The sequence below is a fragment of the Numida meleagris genome, chromosome 17 (assembly GCF_002078875.1).
Source record: "Numida meleagris isolate 19003 breed g44 Domestic line chromosome 17, NumMel1.0, whole genome shotgun sequence".
Classification (NCBI taxonomy): Eukaryota; Metazoa; Chordata; class Aves; order Galliformes; family Numididae; genus Numida; species Numida meleagris.
In genome coordinates this window covers 10,171,937-10,191,617 of record NC_034425.1, presented here as the reverse complement: position 1 = coordinate 10,191,617, position 19,681 = coordinate 10,171,937, and the positions used below count along the sequence as shown (strand labels likewise).

Below are 19,681 nucleotides of genomic sequence, written 5' to 3'. Positions count from 1 at the left end.
CTCCCTCCCCGTGCCCGCATCCCTGCCTCCGTCCCCGATCCCCGGCCGTCCCGACCCGGCTATGGCTACCGGGGAGCCGCGAGCATGAAGCCGGGGGCAGCGGTCCCCTTGGAACACCTGCTGGCATTGACTGAGCTCGGCCCCCCCCTCCCCGCGCGCACCCACCCCTCTCCCTCCTTCCTCCGCTCCCATCCCTCCCTCCCGCCGCAGCTGCAGCGCTTCCTCCTCCTCCTCCAAGGACGAGTCCGGGACCGACGGCCGGACCCCCCATCCCCACCCCCGCGCCCCCCCCTTCACCCTGGCCCCGCGCACCCCACAGCCGCAGCGGGGCCGGACCGTGCCCCGGGGCTGCCCCGAGCGGGGGGCGGCAGCGGGAGGAGCCCCCGGGAGCGGAGCGGGGCATGTAGGGGCCGGAGCGGCGCTGCTCCCGTGAGTACCAGGCGGACCGGGGGGGCCGGGCCCCGACGGGCTCGGAGGGAACTTTGAGCGGTGAGTTGGGGTTTTCTGGGGGGGGTCCTGGAAATTTCACAGCCGCTTCTCTCTTCATCTCGAGATGAGGATGGGTCTATTTTAGGGGGAAGCACAAAATTAAGGGGACCCCCGCCGGGTGGCACCTTGCATAACCCGCCGCTCGCTTTTGTTTTCGGTTAATCCACATCCGACTTTTTTTTTTTTTTTTTTTAAAGCTGCGTTTCGGTGCGTGCGTGTGTGCGGGGCCCTGCCCGCAACTGGTGCTGCGAGGAGGAGGAGGGCGGCGCGGGATGAAGGTTGAAAGGAGACAGCGCTTCTCCCCGCGTCCGCGGGCAGCGGGGGGGGGGGTCGGGGCGGTTTTACCGCTGTCCCTCGTTCAGGGGCTCCTTGAGGTCCCTGTGGGGCTGCCCCTCACCTGCGCGGCACCAAACGCGTTACCCGGCCCCACCGCTGCCCCCGCATCCCCGCGAGGCTCCGTTTCGTGCCGTCCTTCCCGGCCCCTCCCGCTCGCTGTGGTTCTCGGGCTCCGAGGCTCTTTTTGAGATAAGGTTTCTCCTTCTCGAGAAGGATTTTTGCATTTCGGGATTTTCTTCCTCCGCTCCCCGAGGTCACAGTATCTGCATGGTCCCCCCCCCCCGCGGCGCTGGAGCTGGGAGCAGGGAGGGAGGGATGGGTCGAGGCAAAAAGAGTCTTAAAGCGAGAAGCAAACTTTCCCTGTTGCATTCAAATAACAATCCGGGAGGTGGAGGAAGGCGAGGGCTCGGAGCGTGCCTGGAACAGGGTTCTGCGAGCGCCTGTGCTGTCGCTGCCCGGCAGCAGGGCTGGATGTCTGCCCCATTCCTGCTCCCACATCAGCGCTTCTGCCCCCAGTCGGCGCGGGTCCCTGGGCTCTGCCCTGTGCCACCCAGCTCCGTGGGGCCGGTGGGCGGCTGCGGGCTCAGCCCGGTCCCCGGCCCTCCTGCGATTTGCTGCCTTCTGCCCCAGATCCCGTTTTCCCAGCCCCCTACAAGGCCCAGGGCCGATGCTGCGTTGCGCTGGCCGTGCCCAGGCAGCTCCTCGCCCTCCGCGTCCCAATCCCGGCCATTTTGGCATCCCCTGGTGCCGGGCGCGATGCTACAGCCCCAGGCCCCAATCCCACGGGTAATCCCCAATCCAACCCCGCCGTCACCCCAGGCCCAGCCTCCCGCTCAGCCCCTCCGCCCCATCTCGGCGGCTCCGCTGGGTTTATTCCCCGTGGTCCGAGAGGCGGCCGAGCAGCTCTGGGCCGGGCTCCCCTCCTCGCCCTGCAGCCGTCACCGCGCTGCGGGGACAGAGCCAGGGAGCGCTGCTCGGCGCTGATCCCCTTTGCCCAGATCCGTCCCCCGCCGCAGCCCGGCGGGAGCAGCCCCTGTGGAAGCAGCGCTCGGTTTTCGGGGAGGGCTGCGCTGCTCCGTGCGCGGACCGGTGGGCGCTGGGGGTTCCCCGGAGCTCAGCGCGGAGCCGCGTTGGGATGGGGCTCGGCCGTGGTGCGGGAGGTGCGCGGGGCCCCGCTGCCGGTGGAGCCGATCTCGGCTGCGGCGAGGGCCCGGGGTGCGTTTCAGTGTCCTTGAGGAGCCACCAGACGGACAGAACTGCCGGGAGAGCGGCTCTGTTTGTTTTGTGGCGCGTTGCTCCCCTTCCTCCCCGCTCGGGTCGCCGGTGCTGGATTCCCGATGAATTATTTATCGCGGGACTAAAAATACCCGGGGATCGCAGCCAGGAGCGGTGGCGCGGTGCTGCCCGGCCGCGCCGTGGCGTGGGACCCGCGGCCGTGAATCACCGGGCACCGGGGCCGCGCCGTCACCTCGCGCTGCGGCTGCGGGACGGGGCGGTGGGAACGCCCGGCAGCTCAGCCCCGCGCTGCGACGCCAGGCGCGCGGAGAGGCCCCGCTCCGGGTTCTCTCGCCTATTTCCAGTCCCAAATGCCGGCCGTGCTTTGCACCAAGTGGCTTCGTGCTGTGTCACAGGACGGAGGGGTCCCTGGGGCGGCCCCCAGCCCAGACCCCGAACTTCCTCTCGCTGTGCGTAGGACGCGTTAAGCAACAGCAGCTTTTAATTGCGAGTGACATTTCCGAGCGCGGCTGGCAGCTGGCATCTTGCTGCGTGCGGTGCCACCGTGGCTGGCGCGTGGCTGATGGCCCGGGGGCTTCAGGGCTGGGGGTCGGTGTTCCGGACGGGGCTGGGGCCGTCAGCCCCGCGATTCCAGCCACGCCAGGCAGATAAAGGGGACATTCGTCCTCCCCCATTCATTAGGAACTGCTCGAGCTGGGTACCACGCAGCTAAAGCTGGTGAGCAGCCGATGGGGATTTTAGGGGCTTTCCTCCCAGGCAGCAGCGCGGAGCTATCAGGAGCCGAGGGGCTTCTCTGCCCCGGCACATCCCGGCCCCAGCAGCACCCAGAGCGCTGCCCTGCTGGGGATCCGCGCTCTGCACTGCAGAGGATGCGCAGGGGGACGCGAGCTTTCAGGCCGTAAATATTTCAGGTGACTGTCAACTGTGGAGAGAGGCACGAGGGAGCATCCAGCTCCTCCCGGCACCTCCCGCTGCTGTCCCGGTCCCTGCCCGGGGGCAATGGGGAGCATCCTAAAGTGGCTCGGAGGGGAAGGAGAGCACAGTGGCGGCGGGATGGGGACGGGGTGGTGGAGGGAAGCAGGAACGGGTTGGGAAGGGTTTGTGGCTGCTGGAGCTGAGGGTGAGGCATGTGGCACTGGGGGACAGAGCCTCTGTACCCCCAAGGGGGCCGAGGCGGAGGCACAGCCCTATGGTCATCCCCACACCACATCCAGCCTCCAAGGGAGGAGAGTCCCTGCTTTCACTGGGGTCACCCGCTGCTGGGTGGTGCGTGGGGGACGGTCCCCGCAGAAGAATGGGTGTGAGGGGCTGTGTCCGTCCTCACAGGGACACGGCGGTGGACATGGGCAGAGCGCCGGCGCACACTCTGCTGCTGTCGCTGGTGCTGGGCTGCTCAGCTGCCTTCACCGACGTGCTGCTGCCCGGCCCTGCGGAGCCGGTGGTCAACGTGGCCGTGGTGTTTGGGGGCACGTCCTACCCGCTGCACATCCGCTCCCGCCTGAGTCCCCAGAGCTTCCTGGACATGCCCCTGGAGATCCACCCCATCACCGTCGTCGTCAACAACACCAACCCCAGCACCCTGCTCACCCACATCTGTGACGTGCTGGCCAGCCACAGGATCCACGGCATCGTCTTCGAGGACAACGTCGGCACGGAGGCAGTGGCCCAGATCCTTGACTTCATCTCCTCCCAGACCCAGGTCCCCATCCTCAGCATCAGCGGGGGCTCTGCAGTGGTCCTCAGCCCCAAGGTGAGGCTTTGGCTGTCGGTTATTTGGGGTCTGGGACTGGCATCTGGTGGGTATTGGAAAGGGCAGTGGGACTTTGCTTGGGTGTCCAGGCAGGATTTGGTCATCCCCTCCCACACTGGCTCCTGGGGATCCTGGTGCTGGCCTCACGGACGGCACCACTGCCCCCGGCTCAAAGAGAGCAGAGGCAAATATTGGACCGACTCCCCCAGATGCTTGGGGTTGCTTTTGTGCTGTGGGCTCTAAACCCTCGAGCTGCCCATGGCTGGGTGGCAGCAGGTGAGGAGGCCCTGGCTGTGGCAGGAGCCACGGGCTGTCCTGCAGCTGCCCCTGTGCGGTGTCAGTGGGGTGGCATGGGACAGCCCCCACTGCCCGACCCCCTTGGGGAGCATCAGGAAAAAAAACGAAGGTGGAGGCGGTCTGCGTGGCAAGGCAGTGCTGCCTGCTCATGACCTTCTGAAAATGCCATTCGCTGCATCATTTAAGACAGAATCAGATCAATTAAGATTTGCTAATGAGAGGCCAGATGGCCGGGGAGGTGGGGCTGGCGATGGAGCCGGCAGCAGGTAGCGGCGTGGGAGCTGCTCCCAGCACCGTGTGGGAAGCGACCGGTTCCCCCTGGGTGGGTTTTGGTCAACGAGCTGGGAGACCCCGACCCTGTGCCATGGGATGCCCACGGCTCTGCAGAAACCACAGGGATGGACTGGCTCCATTTCGGGTGTCTCCAGACCATGCACCACATCAGCTCGTGGTGTGTTGGTGGGTCCCCAGAGGGCTGCAGGGACACGGGGAGACCTGTGCCGTGGGGCCAACCACCCCCTGAGCCCTGCTCCCCCCACAGGAGCCCAGCTCAGCCTTCCTGCAGCTGGGCGTCTCCATCGAGCAGCAGATCCAGGTGATCTTCAAGGTGCTGGAGGAATACGACTGGAGCTCCTTCGCCGTCATCACCAGCCTCTACCCGGGCTACAGCATCTTCCTGGAGCTCATTCGCTCCTTCACTGATGCCAGCTACTTTGGCTGGGAGCTGCAGGACGTGCTCACCTTTGAGATGAGCCAGGAGCGGAGCAGCTCCAGGACGCAGCGGCTCCTGCGGCAGCTTGATGCCCAGGTGCTCCTGGTCTACTGCTCGCGGGATGAGGCTGAGTTCCTCTTTGAGATGGCCGGGCAAGCTGGGCTGGTGGGGCCGGGCTACATCTGGATCGTGCCCAGCCTCACGGTGGGCAACATGGAGCTGCCCCCCGCCTCCTTCCCCGTCGGCCTCATCAGCGTGGTGACAGAGAGCTGGAAGCTGAGCCTGCGGCAGAAGGTGCGGGACGGGGTGGCCATCATCGCCATGGGGGCAGCCAGCTTCTTCCGAGCCCACGGCTTCCTCCCAGACGTGGGGCAGGACTGCCGGGCGCCCGCCGCTGCCACCAACGCCAGCTTCTACCGGTGAGGTCCAGGGAACGGCTGGTGTGCGTTGGGCTGGGGAATGGGGAAATGGGGAAGGGGGGTGCAGGGGGGAGGAGGGCACACAGGGTGTTGGGCAGAAGGAGGGTGCTCGCAGCTGGTGCCTCTTGGCTTGCTTCTTCTCAAGCATCTTGGAGTGACTCTTGCCTCAGCCACTGGGGACATGGGAGGGGATTTAAAGCTCCTTGAGGGCTTCTTTGTGCTGCAAATGCGGCATCTCAGTGCTGCTGTGGCAGCATCTGTGCTTCTGCCCTTCTTCACATGCAGTGCTCCATCCTCAGCATCTTGTTGCAGGGAGGGCTGCCTCGGTTCCCTGCTGCACAGGGGCTAAGTTGGGCCTCCTCTCCCAACCCCGCATCCCTCTGGGGACCTGGGATCCTGGCTGGAGGCAGGGCAGCTGGGGACATGCAGGGCTCGGGTTCATTGGGTGCTGTGCCCCTCAGGCACCTCCTCAACGTGACGTGGGAGCACAGGGACTTCTCCTTCAACGAGGGCGGTTTCCTGGTCAGGCCCACCATGGTGGTGATCTCGCTCAACCAGCACCGGCTCTGGGAGATGGTAGGAGCCCCGGGGGCAGCGTGAGCCATGCGAGCCCTGCGGCTGACACCAACACGTCAGTGTTGTCCCTGCCAACTCGGGACCCTGCACATCCCCCATGCACACCAGCCGTGCCCATGGCTTTGTAGCTGCAGCATTCCCCCCTGCAATTGCATTTCCTTCATCCGCAATCCTCCTTGTGCAGCACCGTGCACCTCAGTGTGTGCTTCCCCACCCTACAGCTGCTTCGTCCCTTGCTCCTCTGCTAGCCCCACTGCAGGCTGTGCCTGATGCTTCTGGCCGCGCAGGCGCAGAGCTGAACCAAGCCATCTGGAGGTGCTTTTTCCAGTTTAAAAACATTTCGAGTGAAAAATGGCTACTTCTGTGCACACAGCCCTGGGAAGAAAGAAAACCTCAGCGCATTGTCACTGGGGCAAAGCATGAGTGTGTGTGTGGGCGGCGGGAGCTGGGCCGTGCCCACCGTGGTGGTTGCAGCCTAACAGTGCTCTGGGGGGGGACAAGCCCCCAGGCCGTGGGATGCCCCATGGGGCGGTGACGGTGCGCTCTCCCCTGGGCAGGTGGGGAAGTGGGAGCACGGCATCATCCACATGAAGTACCCGGTGTGGCCCCGCTACGGCTCCTTCCTGCAGCCCGTGGTGGACAACAGGCACCTGACGGTGGCCACGCTGGAGGAGCGGCCCTTCGTCATCGTGGAGAACACCGACCCCAGCACCGGCGTCTGTGTGCGCAACACCGTGCCCTGCCGCAAGCAGACCAACGCCTCGGCCAGGTGAGCAGCACGTGCCCGCTGCGCGGCCCAGCACAGGCTGGGAGCTGCTGAGATGGGGCTGGAGCCAGTGCAGGAGAGGCCCCTGCATCCTGCTGGCTGGAGCGCTGCGGGGAAAGGCTCTGCCCTCATCCACTGGGGCTTTGGGAGCCCATCGGTGGGTCCTTCCCCTTCACTTCCCCTTTTTCCCTTTCCTCCTTTCCCATTTTTCCTCTCCCCTCTCCCCTCCTCCCTTTCCCACCTCCTCTCACTCACGCTGCCTGCACGCACAGTGATGAGCACAGGGGCAGCTCGGGGCTGTGCCACCTCTGCAGAGCCCTGACCCGTTTTTCTCGGCGCGGTCTCAGCAGTGACGGCCTCGCAGACCCCTACACCAAACTGTGCTGCAAAGGTTTCTGCATCGACATCCTGAAGAAGCTGGCCAAGACAGTGAAGTTCTCCTATGACCTCTACCTGGTGACCAATGGCAAGCACGGCAAGATCGTGCGCGGGGTGTGGAACGGCATGATCGGTGAGGTAGGGCCGGGCAGCAATCCTGCCTCGGGTGGGGAATGAGGAGGAGCTGCTCCCAGAGAGCGGTGATGCAGTGGCACAGGGAGCGGGGGAGTCCCCCTGGGGGCATTCAGAACCGCAGAGATGTGGCACTGAGGGATGGGGGCAGGGGGCGGGGGGTTGGGCTGGGCTGGGACTTGGTGACCTTAATGGGATTTCCAGCCTCAGTGATCCCGTGATTCCCGCAGGAAGGGCTGCAGGAGATGGGGTTGTCCAGCCTGGAGAAGAGACAGTTCCAGGGAGACCTCATTGCTTTCAGTGCTTAAAGGGAGCTTATAAAAAGGAGGGAGAATAACATTTTACGTGGTCTGATGGACAAGGGGAAAGGCTTTAAACTAACAGAAAATTTAGGTTAGATGTTAGGAGGAAATTCTGTACAAGGAAGGCAGCAAGTGCTGGAACGTGTTCCTAGAGAAGCTGTGGTGCCCATCCCTGGAGCTGCCCGAGGCCGCGGATGGGCCCTGGGCCTCCTGAGCTGGTGGGGGCAGCCAGCCCCTGGCGGGTGTGGGGCTGGGGGCCGGGAGGTCCCTCCCAACCCAACCCAACCCAACCCAACCCAACCCAACCCAACCCAACCCATTCTGCGGTTCTGTGATTCAGCCAGGGCACTGCTCGCTGGGGCACGCCAGCAGCGGTGTCTTTGGCTCCTCTTCCTCTGCCCGTCCTGAGGCCACCCGCCCTCCCCAGGTGTACTACAAGCGTGCGGACATGGCCATCGGCTCCCTCACTATCAACGAGGAGCGCTCTGAGATCGTGGACTTCTCCGTGCCCTTCGTGGAGACTGGCATCAGCGTGATGGTGGCCAGGAGCAACGGCACCGTGTCCCCCTCCGCCTTCCTCGGTGAGGACTGGCTCAGCCCCGCCCGCTGCAAGTGCAGATTGGAAATAGCGCTTGGTTTTAATAACGTCCAAAAAAATCCAGTTTGCAAGTCACCGGGGAAGGAGGCTGAGCCGCCAGCGTCAGGGCTTCCTCCTCCCCTTGCCTAAGTAATCCCATTATTATTGTTTTATCCTCATTGTATTTTGCATGAAGGAGGAAGGATGGAGGTGCAGGGTCACCTTCCCCAACCCCGTGGCCATGGGATGCACGGGGCATCCTGTCCTGCTGGGCAGGTCTGGGGCTGCTTCCTGGAGTGCCCATGCTGCCCCTCCCTGCGGATGAGCCCCATCCCCACTGGGGGCATTTTGCAAGGAAATGGGTCTCGGTGTCATGGCCAGGGCCACCGCCAGGAACAACCTGCGATCACATGGGAAACGTGAAGGGATTCAGGGTGTCGGGCTGATCTGACGGAGACCCTCTTGCCTCGCAGAGCCCTACAGCCCCGCAGTGTGGGTGATGATGTTTGTGATGTGTCTGACCGTGGTGGCCGTCACTGTCTTCGTGTTTGAGTATTTCAGCCCTGTTGGCTATAACCAGAACCTCACCAGCGGCAAAAGTGAGTGGGGGGAGCTGGGAGCTGGGAGGGGACGCATCCCCACACTGACACCTGTCCCCCTGCCCCCTGTCCCCACCAGGACCAGGCGGTCCCTCCTTCACCATCGGCAAGTCGGTGTGGCTGCTGTGGGCCCTAGTCTTCAACAACTCTGTGCCCATCGAGAACCCCAAGGGCACCACCAGCAAGATCATGGTGCTCATCTGGGCCTTCTTCGCCGTCATCTTCCTCGCCAGCTACACCGCCAATCTGGCAGCCTTCATGATCCAGGAGCAATACATCGACACTGTGTCAGGGCTGAGCGACAGGAAGGTGAGGTGCTGGTTGGGCTGTTCTCCCACCCCCAAAGGTTATCCAGGTGGGGAGCCCTTGAGGGGCTGCGTGGTTGTGCATGCATGGGAGGACAGAGAGTTGGCTGGGGGGAGATGCTGGGGACACAGCAGGGACACGGGCCCCCCTGACGCTGCCCCCCGGGGCTCCCTGCTGCAGTTCCAGAAGCCGCAGGAGCAGTACCCCCCGTTCCGCTTCGGCACTGTCCCCAATGGCAGCACCGAGAGGAACATCCGCAGCAACTACCCCGACATGCACACCCACATGGTGAAGTACAACCAGCGCTCCGTGGAGGACGCCCTCACCAGCCTCAAAATGGGGTAAGGGTCCCCCAGATGAAGTACGGCCCCATACGGCTCCTTGAGATGAGATGCAGTGTTCCCCAGGTGGAGAATGGATTCCTCAGCTGGGGAGGGTACAGCCCCCTCAAGTGAACTGTGTCTTCCCCAGTCTGGGCACAGCTCACCTGGAGCATACGGCTCTGCACATTGGGGTGTTATGGGTCCATAAGGCTTTCCTAGTTGGGTTATGGAACCCCAAAAAGGCTGCAACACCATGCAGAAGGGATAGAGCTTCCTAAAGCTTCCCTAGGTGGGATACATCCCCCCCCCATATTGGGTTCCTCTCCCCGGATGGGGCTGTGACTCTCCATGATAGGGTTGAGATCCTCCACAGGGTACTGCCCTGGGATGCAGCCAACAGAAAAGGGCACAGCTCCCCCAGAAAGGGGTCTGCTCCCGAGGACCCCCCCCTCACCCAGCCCTCTCGGTGGTGGGCAGGAAGCTGGATGCCTTCATCTACGATGCGGCGGTGCTCAACTACATGGCGGGCAAGGATGAGGGCTGCAAGCTGGTGACCATCGGCAGCGGGAAGGTGTTTGCCACCACGGGCTACGGCATCGCCCTGCAGAAGGACTCACGCTGGAAGCGGGCCATTGATCTGGCCCTGCTGCAATTCCTGGGAGATGGTGCGTGCCCGGAGCATCTCAGTGGGAGCCCGCGATCCATGAATCATCATAGGACGGCCTGAGGGGTTGGGGAAGTTGGGCTGCTCCTTCAAGGTGATGTTAAAATCCATCAGCACCTCTCCAGCCACAGGATGGGGTTATTCCCTCTGAGGTCTCTGCTCTTCTTGAGGGCTGTAAAATCCCATACGCAAAATCTGAGAAAATGTCAGAGGTGGCCAGCTGCAAAGTCTGAGGGCCAGGGGCTGAGAGAGCTGGGAGCACGGGATGGGGGCAGGGCACAGCTGGGTGGGGGGAAGAGGAACGAATGAGATGGGAGAGGGCCTGGAGGAGGATGAGCGACACAAGGGATGCTCAGTGGTGAGGGCTGAGCCAATGATCTTTAAGGTCCCACCCAACCCAACCCAATCCATACTGTAGTTCTGTGATAGCAGCTCTGGGGTTTGGGTGGATGTCCTCCTCCTCCACCACCACGGTGGGGGAGGGACAGGCAGGGGTTGTGCTGGGGGAGGTGGTGCCCGTGGTAAGCCTTCACCCCATCCCCGTGTGTGCCCATCCCCAGGTGAGACCCAGAAGCTGGAGACGGTGTGGCTGTCGGGGATCTGTCAGAATGAGAAGAACGAGGTGATGAGCAGCAAGCTGGACATTGACAACATGGCTGGGGTCTTCTACATGCTGCTGGTGGCCATGGGGCTCAGCCTGCTGGTCTTCGCCTGGGAGCACCTCGTCTACTGGAAGCTGCGGCACAACGTTCCCAAGTCCCACAAGTTCGACTTCCTCCTGGCCATCAGCAGGGTGCGTGCCACCGCCCCGGGTGCTGGGGAGGGGTCGTGCTCAGGCTCGGGTCTATGCTGGCTCTGCGTGGCAGGGGGAGATGCTTGGGGACAGGGGCTGCTCCATGGTGGGGACGGGGCTTTGTTGGTCCCAGTTTTGCCTTCAATTGATTAAGGCCAACTCCTGGCTCTTCCCAACCCTCCTGAAGAGTCAGCTCACGGTGGGGCTGTGTGCACGACCCCGCGCTCTGCTGACAGCGTGGGCTCCCCGCTCTCTCCCCAGGGCATTTACAGCTGCTTCAGCGGGGTGCAGACCCTGGGCAGCCCCGGGCGGGAGCCCACACCCGACGTGACGGCGAGCTCAGCCCAGGCCAACGTGCTGAAGATGCTGCAGGCGGCCAAGGACATGGTGTCGACGGCCAGCGTGGGCGGCTCGCTGGAGCACGCCACGCGCACCATCGAGGACTGGAGCAGCCGCAGCGAGCACCTCCAGCCCACGTTCTCGCTCAGGACGCCGCAGCTCGTGGTGCAGAACAGCACCGGCACACACCGGGGTCCCTCCTGCGGCCCCATGCACCCGGAGAGGTTGCGCAGAGCCTACGCGCCCAAAGGGCCCCCCCGGGGGCTGCCCCTGCCCATCCCCGTGGACTCCCGCGAGGAGAGATGGAGGGGGACGAGCGAGCGCACCCCCCGCGTCCTTCACCCCGCCAAGTTTCAGGGCGGCTGCGCGGGGGACAAAGCCCCCCCGGGGCCCTTCCCGCACGTCCCGCCGAAGACGGCGCCGGAGGGGGATTTCGGGGAGCACGCGCTGATGGGGAACCATATCGGCGCTCCCGTTGCCGCTCCGACGCCTCCCAGGGAGCTCCCGCCGCCGGACATTTACCGGGAGCACAGGCGGGCGGACCGGCGGCCCAGCGCCCCGCTGCTCTGCGGGGACGGCGCGGGGACGGCGCCGCGGCCGCTCCCGGCGTCGGAGCCGAGAAGGGAGGCGGGGAACGCGTCCCTCCCTCCCGCCTGCTCCCGCAGCTCCTTCCCCAGAGCCAGGACTTGCAGAGCCGTGGCGGAGCGGGAGCAGCGGAGCCGGCGGGCGAGCGCGGACCGGGCGTCCCGGGAGCGGGGCGAGAAGCATCGCGGTGCGGGACTGCGGCGCTGCGGGACGCGCCCATCTCCTGCCCGCGGCGACGTCCCCGACCTCTTCCCCGAAGCTGAGGCCGCCCACGGCTGCGGTCTCCGCTGCCCCGAGGCCGCCGGGCTGGCGGGGACGGGACGGGCGCCGCGCTCACCTTTGGCCCGGCTGCCGTCCTACCGGGAAGCGTGCCGGCAGAAGCCCCGCGGCACCGCCTGCGCGCCCTACGCCTGCGCGGACTCCTACGCCCACCCGCCCCTCTACCTGGGCCGCTCGTCCCGCGAGCACCCCGAGGTGCTGGGGGGCGGCCGGGGGTCGGGGCGCTGGGACGGAGCCTACAGAGACTGGGGGTGGCGGGGGGAGCCGGGCTGGCTGCGCGCGGTGGGCACGGAGCGGTCGGTGGCCCATGGGGTGACGAGTCCCTGTGCCGGCGGGTCCTGGCGGCGGCTCTCCAGCCTGGAGTCAGAGGTTTGATGGGGGCACGGGGGGCTCCGAGAGATGCGCTTGCTCCCTGCTCACCGCCAGCCTGGATGGAGAGAAGCCGAGCGCCCTTCGCCCAACTCCCCTGCGCCAGCTGCTCCTCCTGGAGATGCGCTCGAACGTCCTCCGTCATCGGCAGCGGGATGCTCCAAACCAGATCTGCTCACTTCAAAGGTCAAAGGAGCCTCCTCGAGGCTGGATTGGGCTCTCCCCGCAGGCAGGGCTGGCTGGGTACATGGGGACGCTGAACTCATTGTCACTGTGGTTCTGTCTTGGTTTCATCGAGGGATCCCAAGCGTCCTGTCCAGGTCATTAAAGAGACATTTTGAACCGGCTCGGGACCCTTCTTCCAGCGCCGCTGCTGAGCTCCTTTCTGTCCTTGGCTTTGTCCCCTCGGTCACACGGTCCTGAGCCCAGTCTCCACTCACGTCCCTGTGCCTGGCTGGCCCCGGTGTGATGAGCTGGGCGCAGGCTGGGAGAGCAGCTGCAGTGCAGGATTTGGGGGAAATGGACTGAACTCAGCTGCAGCCTGCTGGCTTCAGCCCATCTTGCTGTGCCATTGCCCTCAGCTCCCCCGGGCTCCTGCTCCCTTTCTTGTCCCAGCTAAAGGCAGACACTGGGCTGTTTGAGCTGGGCTGGCACAATTGCACCATGGGGACAGCAGCAAAGCCCTGGGGAGAGCTGGGCACTCGCTGCCCAAGGACAAATGCGCTGGCAGTGCCTGTCCGTCCATCCATCTGTCCATCCATCCATCTGGCCAGGGTTAAATCCAGCCAGTGTCCCTCCATCCGCCCCCAGCCTGGCTGCCATCACGTGCCAGCGCTTTAATTCCTGTGACTTATTTATCATCGCAATTGTCACTTAATTGCTTTGGCAGCCCCTCCGAGGGCCTCTTGGCGAGGGAGGACAGTGGCAATGGAGAGTGGAAGGGATGGACAAACGAACCCATGCTGCTGGATGGAGGTATGGGGAGCGTGCCGGGCTGTCACCGCTCTGCAAGGGGCAGCTCTGGCCAGCAGGTGCCCCATGGGGACAGGCTGGCCCCTGGTGGTGCCCTGGGAGGTTTTCCCCAAGTTGCGGCTTTCTGGCCCAAAGACGCCAGCATGTGTGTGGTAACTGTCCAGGCCCAGCAGCCTGCCCAAGGCCAAGCTAGGTTTGGGGGCTGTAAGGACAAAACGGAGCAGAAAAAGGGGAGAAAAACCATCTCCAGCCCACGTTTTCAATTAATTAGTTATATCCCCGGTGACTCAGCAGAGGCCAAATGCATTTGCCTCATATTTTATTGAAGGACTTCACTGCGGGAGGTGGAGGGCAGCGAGGGACGAGGAGACAGTGGGCGGCACTGGGGATGGGTGCCCGTGGGGTGGGCTCGGCCCCAGGCTCCGCAGTTCTGATTGATACGCTAACTGGGATGGGGAAAGGCAGCTCGTTATTTTCCCATTCCCTGTGGCTGCAGCGCTGATGTGGGTGCAGGCGGGAGCGGAGCCGCGCTGAGGTTGGCTGTGCACACAGGTTGGGTGTTTTAGTGCTCAGCGGCTTCTGAGCGCCGTTCTTTCCTGCGGGCGGAACGCTGCAATCCATCACTGCCATTCGGCCGCCCCACAGCCGCCCTCCCATCGCCCCACACCTTTCAGCCCAGCCCTCCCCTCGGGCCGAGCGTGTGCCACCGAAGCTCAGTGGGATCCGGTGGGAACAGCGGGCGGGCGGGGGTGGGGGCTGCCCCAAACCCTCGGAGCCCCGCGTGGCAGCGCAGCGCCTCGGCCTCCCGGCACGGTGCTTTCCCTGTCCCCTGCTGCGGCCAGCGCTGTGCAAAGCGTCACCAAAGACCGAACCCATCCCCGATGCCGCTTTGCTCCCAGATTTAGTGCCCCAGCCCCCGGATCCTCCGCAGCCTGGGAGGTCCTCGGAGAGAATCGCAGGGAAAGCGTTTATTTCCACCATAAAGAGCCGTTTTAATATTTTAACATAAATCAAGCCGCGCTTTACGGCAATAATAAATTTGTTGGCAGAAACTGCTTTTGCAGCCCGAGGCAGCGGAGCGATTCAATTTGTTTGGTTTTAAGTGTGAGGAGCTATAATTGAGAAGGGGAAGGTGCAGACGTTCCCGTGGCGGAGCAGCAGCACCGAGCGCTGCCCTCTGCCCCGTGCAGCCCTGCAGGACGAGGCGCAGGGAACGGGGCAGGCAGAACCAGTCGCGCCGGGGCAGCTCCTTGGTTTTAATCCCTTTTTATTGAAAACTGATCACATTCAGGACAAGCACCATGTGAGAACCTGTGATAATGAAATGTAACAGCCAAACAACAACGGCGCTGCTGCTCGGTGAGAGGAGGGGGCGGGCATCCCCCGCTCTGCTGAGCTCCCTTCCATTCCCTCCCGTCACTTTTAAGGCCTTGCATACGACAAACAATCTCACCAGCACCACCTTCCTCCCCTTGGTCACCCCCATTCCTTGGACAGATTTGTTTTGCTGCTGCACCAGGACAGCAGCTGTCTGGCAATTCTGGGTCAGTTATTTCAGAAAACTCCCATGCCCCTCTGGGACCAGAGCTCCTGGAAGGGCCCAGGACGGCCCAGCACAGCCCACAGCCACTGCCCGCACCAAGGCACAGCCTCATGTGCCAGAGCAGCAAAGGAGACAGCCCAGTGCTTGGAAGAGGCGGAGCTCACAGCGGGGCCCAAGAGCGGCACCAAGGTGAAGCAGCGCAGCTCCCACTGCCAGCGCCTCCCAGGAGCAGTTCTGCTTCCAAAGGCAGCAGTTACCCCCGGGGGCAGGAGTGGCAAGGTACCAAGGACGCTGTGCCTTGGGGGGGGGGGGCCGCGTTGTGCAGCACTGGGCAGTCCCAGTGCCTCAGCAAGCACAGGGAGGTGAAGGGAAGGGGAGGCCAAGGGCAGCCCTGAGCGGAGAAGGGAGGACACGCAGAGGCAAAGTAACGTTGGCAACAGATGACAGACCCATTCTCCGGCTGGCAATGAAATGTGGTAGCAAGAAATTGAAATCAGCACTTGAAGGGATGAGGCTGAGCAGAGTGCCTTGCAGAAGGGGGGGGGGAGGGGACAGCTGAGGGCAGGCAGCAACACAGGAAATCCATGGGCCCCCTCCATAAAGCCACACCTGTGCACTCGTACAGAGCAGCAGCCCCTGCAGCCCTTCCAGCCTTCCCAAGGCTGGTTTCATTAGCATCAAATTCCTCCTCTGGCTCTGCCCTGCTCCCAGCTGCTGCACAAGGACAGGGCAGCAGCACAGCCCAGCACAGCACCTGGCATCCCCCCACTCCTGGCAGCCGAGCAGGGGCTGGGAGTGCAGGCAGGGGAGGAGCAGCCGCCTGCCCCACTCCTCACAGAACACCCCCAGCTCAACTGCCCGCTGAATTTATGCTCCAAACTACTGTCACTCTTCCTAAACGAGACACCAGCCACCTGCAAAGCAACTTGTCATCTGGCACTGAAGATACCACATCAGCTCCCCTAGAGCATTTGGGGATGTTTAAATTCACTAGCAAGGGCTGCCAATGCCTGCTCAGGATGGAGCTGGAGCCCAAGGAAACAGGCCCCTGCATCCCCTCCCGGCAGCGTGGCAAGGACGCAGGCACAGCGCTCAGGCTGGAGAGGTGGAGGGCTTTACTTCAGAAACCATCAAGTGTTTTTTTTTTATCCAGCTCCAGGTACTTGCACAGTCCCCCAGGAGGAGCACTTCAGGTCATATGGAAACGAGGAAGACCTACTTGAAAATGGAGCTTGATTAAAAAGAGCTGCAGTTCAAAGCTTGCTTTAGCTAACAGTAACACTTAATACTGCAGCAAGTGCAGAGGGCAAGAGGATAGAACAGAAGTGACATGCACCTGGCTTTGAACCTGTCTTAATGAGGGCAGGGGGGAAAAGGGTTTAAAATCTTTCAGGTGAAAACTTTTGAAGTTCTTGCTTTTGTTAAAAAACCCACGCAATCTTTGCCTAAGGGCTCAGAATATTGGAATGGGGCCGTCTGTCGCTGTGCAGTGGTAGTGACCAACAGGAGCCTCAAAAGCAGCAACTGTTACCTGCAGCGCCGGCTGGCTAACGGAGCAGGCAGCCCAACACGTGCAGAGAAATGCCTGGGAGCTCAGCTAACTCAGCTAAGCCGAGCAGGACCAGCAGAATGCCACCTCACACCTGTGCAGAGCGGGGGGGGATCCAGGACCAGTTCCAGTGTTCTGTCCCCTGTAACGCCTGGGAGCTCAGCTCCTGCACAGAGGCAGGCACAGCCGAGCCGTGGCACGGCCTTCTCCTGCTGGCACCAGCCCATTCCTTTGAGTTAACACCCACCTTGTTTCAAGGCTAATTACCCAGCACAGGAGGCTGGAAATGCATCAGCCTGCACAGCCAGAGCTCTTGCAGGCCTAACACGAGTCAGGAGAGGGTAATTAGCACCTTTTCCCAGCCCACACAAACCCTGACCGCTGCAGCTGGGGTCTGGTCTGTCACATCAGCCCTGTACGAAATGGAAGAGGGCTCTGCCAGCTGAAGTCACTGAGCAGCATGCAGGAGGCAAGGGAGGCAAGGCTGCATTCTCCTTACCAGGAGGAAGAGCTATATCCCCTGTGCTCCTCCATGAGGTTGGGGCTGCCAGAGAAAAAGGAGAACAGGATGAGAGGTGTGAACATAAGCCCCTGGCTTGGAGAAATCCAGCTCTGACAAGCAAGCAGTCCTTCCCCAGAGCACAAACAGGTTAATGTCTCTAGAAAAAAATAAAAACAAGTGTAACAGAGCACAAAGCCTTCAGAGCCAGGGCTATTCCCACACCAAACTCTCCCTTCCTCCCTGAACTGGCACAGGAGGTTGCTTCGGGGGGCTCTCAGCAGACGAAGAGACTCCTTGCCCCCAAACTCCTGCTGGACTCTGTGCACAGCAAGTCCCTACCTGGGGGAGAAAGAACATGGAGCTGGTTACTGTAATGAGCAGCCAAGGCTGTCTGCTCTCTCCGTACTGAAACCTGCAGCATCAGAAGAGAGTCAGCATAAGAACAGAGTGATGCTCAAACAGAGCTGAAGGCAGAAATGGCTGGACACCGGCTCGTCGTGCAGGCCGCCCGCAGCTCAGCCCCATGGCTTTGGATAGTGAGTCTGAGAACCAGGATGACGAGGCTGAGCCCACTCCATCCACACTCAAGCTGGAGTGAAGAAAGTTTGTGTCCAGGTCCAGCCTGCACCACCAAGCTGATGGCCTGGAGGCTTCCCTTCGTGCTGCTTTCCCCCCCACCAAGTCCTGGTGAGGGCAGAAGTCCCCGAGGGAGCACGCCACTTACCCCCACATCAGAATTTTGACTCACTCAGGACAATGTTTGCAGTCACAAACACAAAGCAAGAAAAGCCCCATATGAGTACAAACACGATCCAGAAGCTGTGCCGGAAAGGGGAGAGGTGCTTGTTAACTGTCCCGCTGCCAAAGACCAGCTGAGTGTCCTTACGACTGCAGTACGCGAGAAAAGCTGGGATGAGATACTGGATCCCATTCCCAGCATAGGCTCCCGTGATCCCCACCAAGGACTCCAGGTCGTGGGTGCAGAAAGCCACCAGCACCGGGGGAACCAGCGTGATGGCAGGAAAGACAATCCTATCCACCAGCCATGGGTAGGTCCCCCCTTCTCTGTGGAAAAGGGTCTTCCAGTTGTTGCGCAGGGTCACTGCGATGATGGGGAAGTTGGTGCTGATGGTGAAGACTGGGAAGAGGCCCAAGAAGTAGCGAATGAAGGCAACGTTGATGATCTCACAGTTGGTGAAGTTGAGCGTGTACATGTCCATGAGAGTGTCATTGCGAAAGCAGTAAATGGCGGTGAAGGACAGGAGGCTGTAGAAAGCCAGTATCAGGATGTAATCGAGCAGCACAAGCTTGTTGACGTGCCTCTTCTTCGAGATGGGTGTGATGAGGGATGGCAGGGAGTGCTGGCACATGAAGGAGTAGACGCATACCCCAAAGAGATTGCGGATGCCCGACAGCTGGGCCATGGACGGGTGACCTTCCGCTTGGCCTCTGCTGATGCGGATGAGGGCCAGAATTATCATGAGGATGAAAGCTGGAGAAAGAGAACACTTCAGGTCAAGCCAGGCCCACGCTCCCCACAGCCCTCCTCCCACCGGCACTGGCAGTCCTGGCACCAGCTCTCCTGCTCCACAGGAGCATCCCCTTATCTCTGGAGAACATGTTGCATCTAACTCCTGCACATCTTGCCTTTATCAGCATTTGCTGTCAGCGCTAGTCAGAACATCGGGCAACAGGCTCAGGACTGTCTTTGGCAGGCAGCTCCCTCCCCAGGTACTCACTCTCCCACCTCTGTTTGCAACTGATTGCTCTGGGTCCTTCAGGAGCATTATACCAACACGGCCAAGACCATCACCATCTTCCTCAAGGGTCTCAGTCCATGGATGCTTCTGCCACACACCTTGCCTAAACATTGTTTAGAAGCGAGCTAGAGATGTTTGAGCTTTGACCTCTAAAGGAAGAAACAATTAAGCCCAGCTGCAGAGTCAATTCCAGTAATACTCCTACACATTTGCAACTGGACTAATATTTCCAAGGCCTCAGCTATGTACACAAGCAGGTGCAAGGGAGCAGCAGGTGCTACAGAGCCTTCCTGTCCCTGCGATCTGTCAAGCACGACAGAGCAAGAACTAGCCAGCCACTTCCAGGCTGTCTGTAGTTAATCCCAGGGTGGAGGAGCCAGTCTGGAAGGGACTAAGACAGCACCAAAAGACTGCTATTAAAATTCATCACTTCTAGGCACAAAGTCTGCTCGCCTATCCTTCACTCATGTCAGAGAATAGCCGAACAACGTTTCACAAAGCTGATCACACAGTGACGTGCCACGGACAAAAATGAATTGAGGAGACTGGGCTAATACCCCTATTTACTCTGCTGGTGGAAATTTGAGCCAGAAGTGGTTACTGCTAGACTATTATTCCTAGCATGGCACATAAAAACAGCAGAAAACTAATTCCAGCATCACAAAAATCATGTCGACCTGGGAAGGATGATCATCAGCTGGAGTTAATAAGGAGCAGGGGAAAAAAACCTGCCTGGCAGGGTAGAAAACAGGAAAATTTACAGCCTGATGCTGGCAATGAATGGGTCATCATGGCTGGCACAGAGATGTCTCCTGCACTGCTCTGAGGCATCAGAGCACAGCCATGAATTATCAGGTAATGAAAAAAACCAAAAAACGCTGACACTCGTATTATGCATGACTTTGAATGCCATAAATAAAAATACAGAGAAATTAAACAGAGCAGCAGACAGACCCATGGCCAAGCCCCCGGGAAGCAGCACCGGGAGCCGGGCAGGGTGCGCAGGGAGGTGGCGAGGACACAGGGCTGCTCTGCCTGACATGGGCAGGGAGGCTCGCCAGGCATGGGAACAGAAGCAGCAGTTCCAGAACAGGCTCCTGTTTCATCCCCAGCAACACCAGGCTGACC

The 19,681-nt window shown here is 61.7% G+C and overlaps 2 protein-coding genes across 7 annotated transcripts in view; one reads left to right on the top strand and one right to left on the bottom strand.

Moving 5' to 3' along the window:
• On the top strand, positions 9–12,593 carry GRIN2C (glutamate ionotropic receptor NMDA type subunit 2C). 4 transcript variants are annotated; one of them, XM_021415146.1, is made up of 13 exons: positions 9–429; positions 3,388–3,811; positions 4,650–5,239; positions 5,701–5,815; positions 6,373–6,584; positions 6,929–7,097; positions 7,821–7,974; positions 8,444–8,569; positions 8,649–8,878; positions 9,056–9,216; positions 9,676–9,863; positions 10,423–10,655; positions 10,917–12,593. In XM_021415146.1, the coding sequence occupies exons 2-13, from the start codon at positions 3,404–3,406 to the stop codon at positions 12,231–12,233; spliced, it is 3,903 nt and encodes a 1,300-aa protein (XP_021270821.1). In that variant the 5' UTR covers positions 9–429; positions 3,388–3,403; the 3' UTR covers positions 12,234–12,593. The 4 variants fall into 4 exon arrangements, with proteins under 4 accessions (XP_021270821.1, XP_021270822.1, XP_021270819.1 ...); XM_021415147.1 differs by having other exon boundaries at positions 409–489; XM_021415144.1 differs by lacking the exon at positions 9–429 and having other exon boundaries at positions 524–3,811.
• Positions 14,171–19,681, bottom strand: part of TMEM104 (transmembrane protein 104) — a 42,558-nt gene continuing 37,047 nt past the window's right edge. For all 3 annotated transcript variants that reach the window (XM_021414568.1, XM_021414567.1, XM_021414569.1), the window contains exon 10: positions 14,171–18,285. In XM_021414568.1, the coding sequence (XP_021270243.1) occupies positions 17,525–18,285 (761 nt within the window). In that variant the 3' untranslated portion in view covers positions 14,171–17,524. The remainder of the gene's footprint in view (positions 18,286–19,681) is intronic.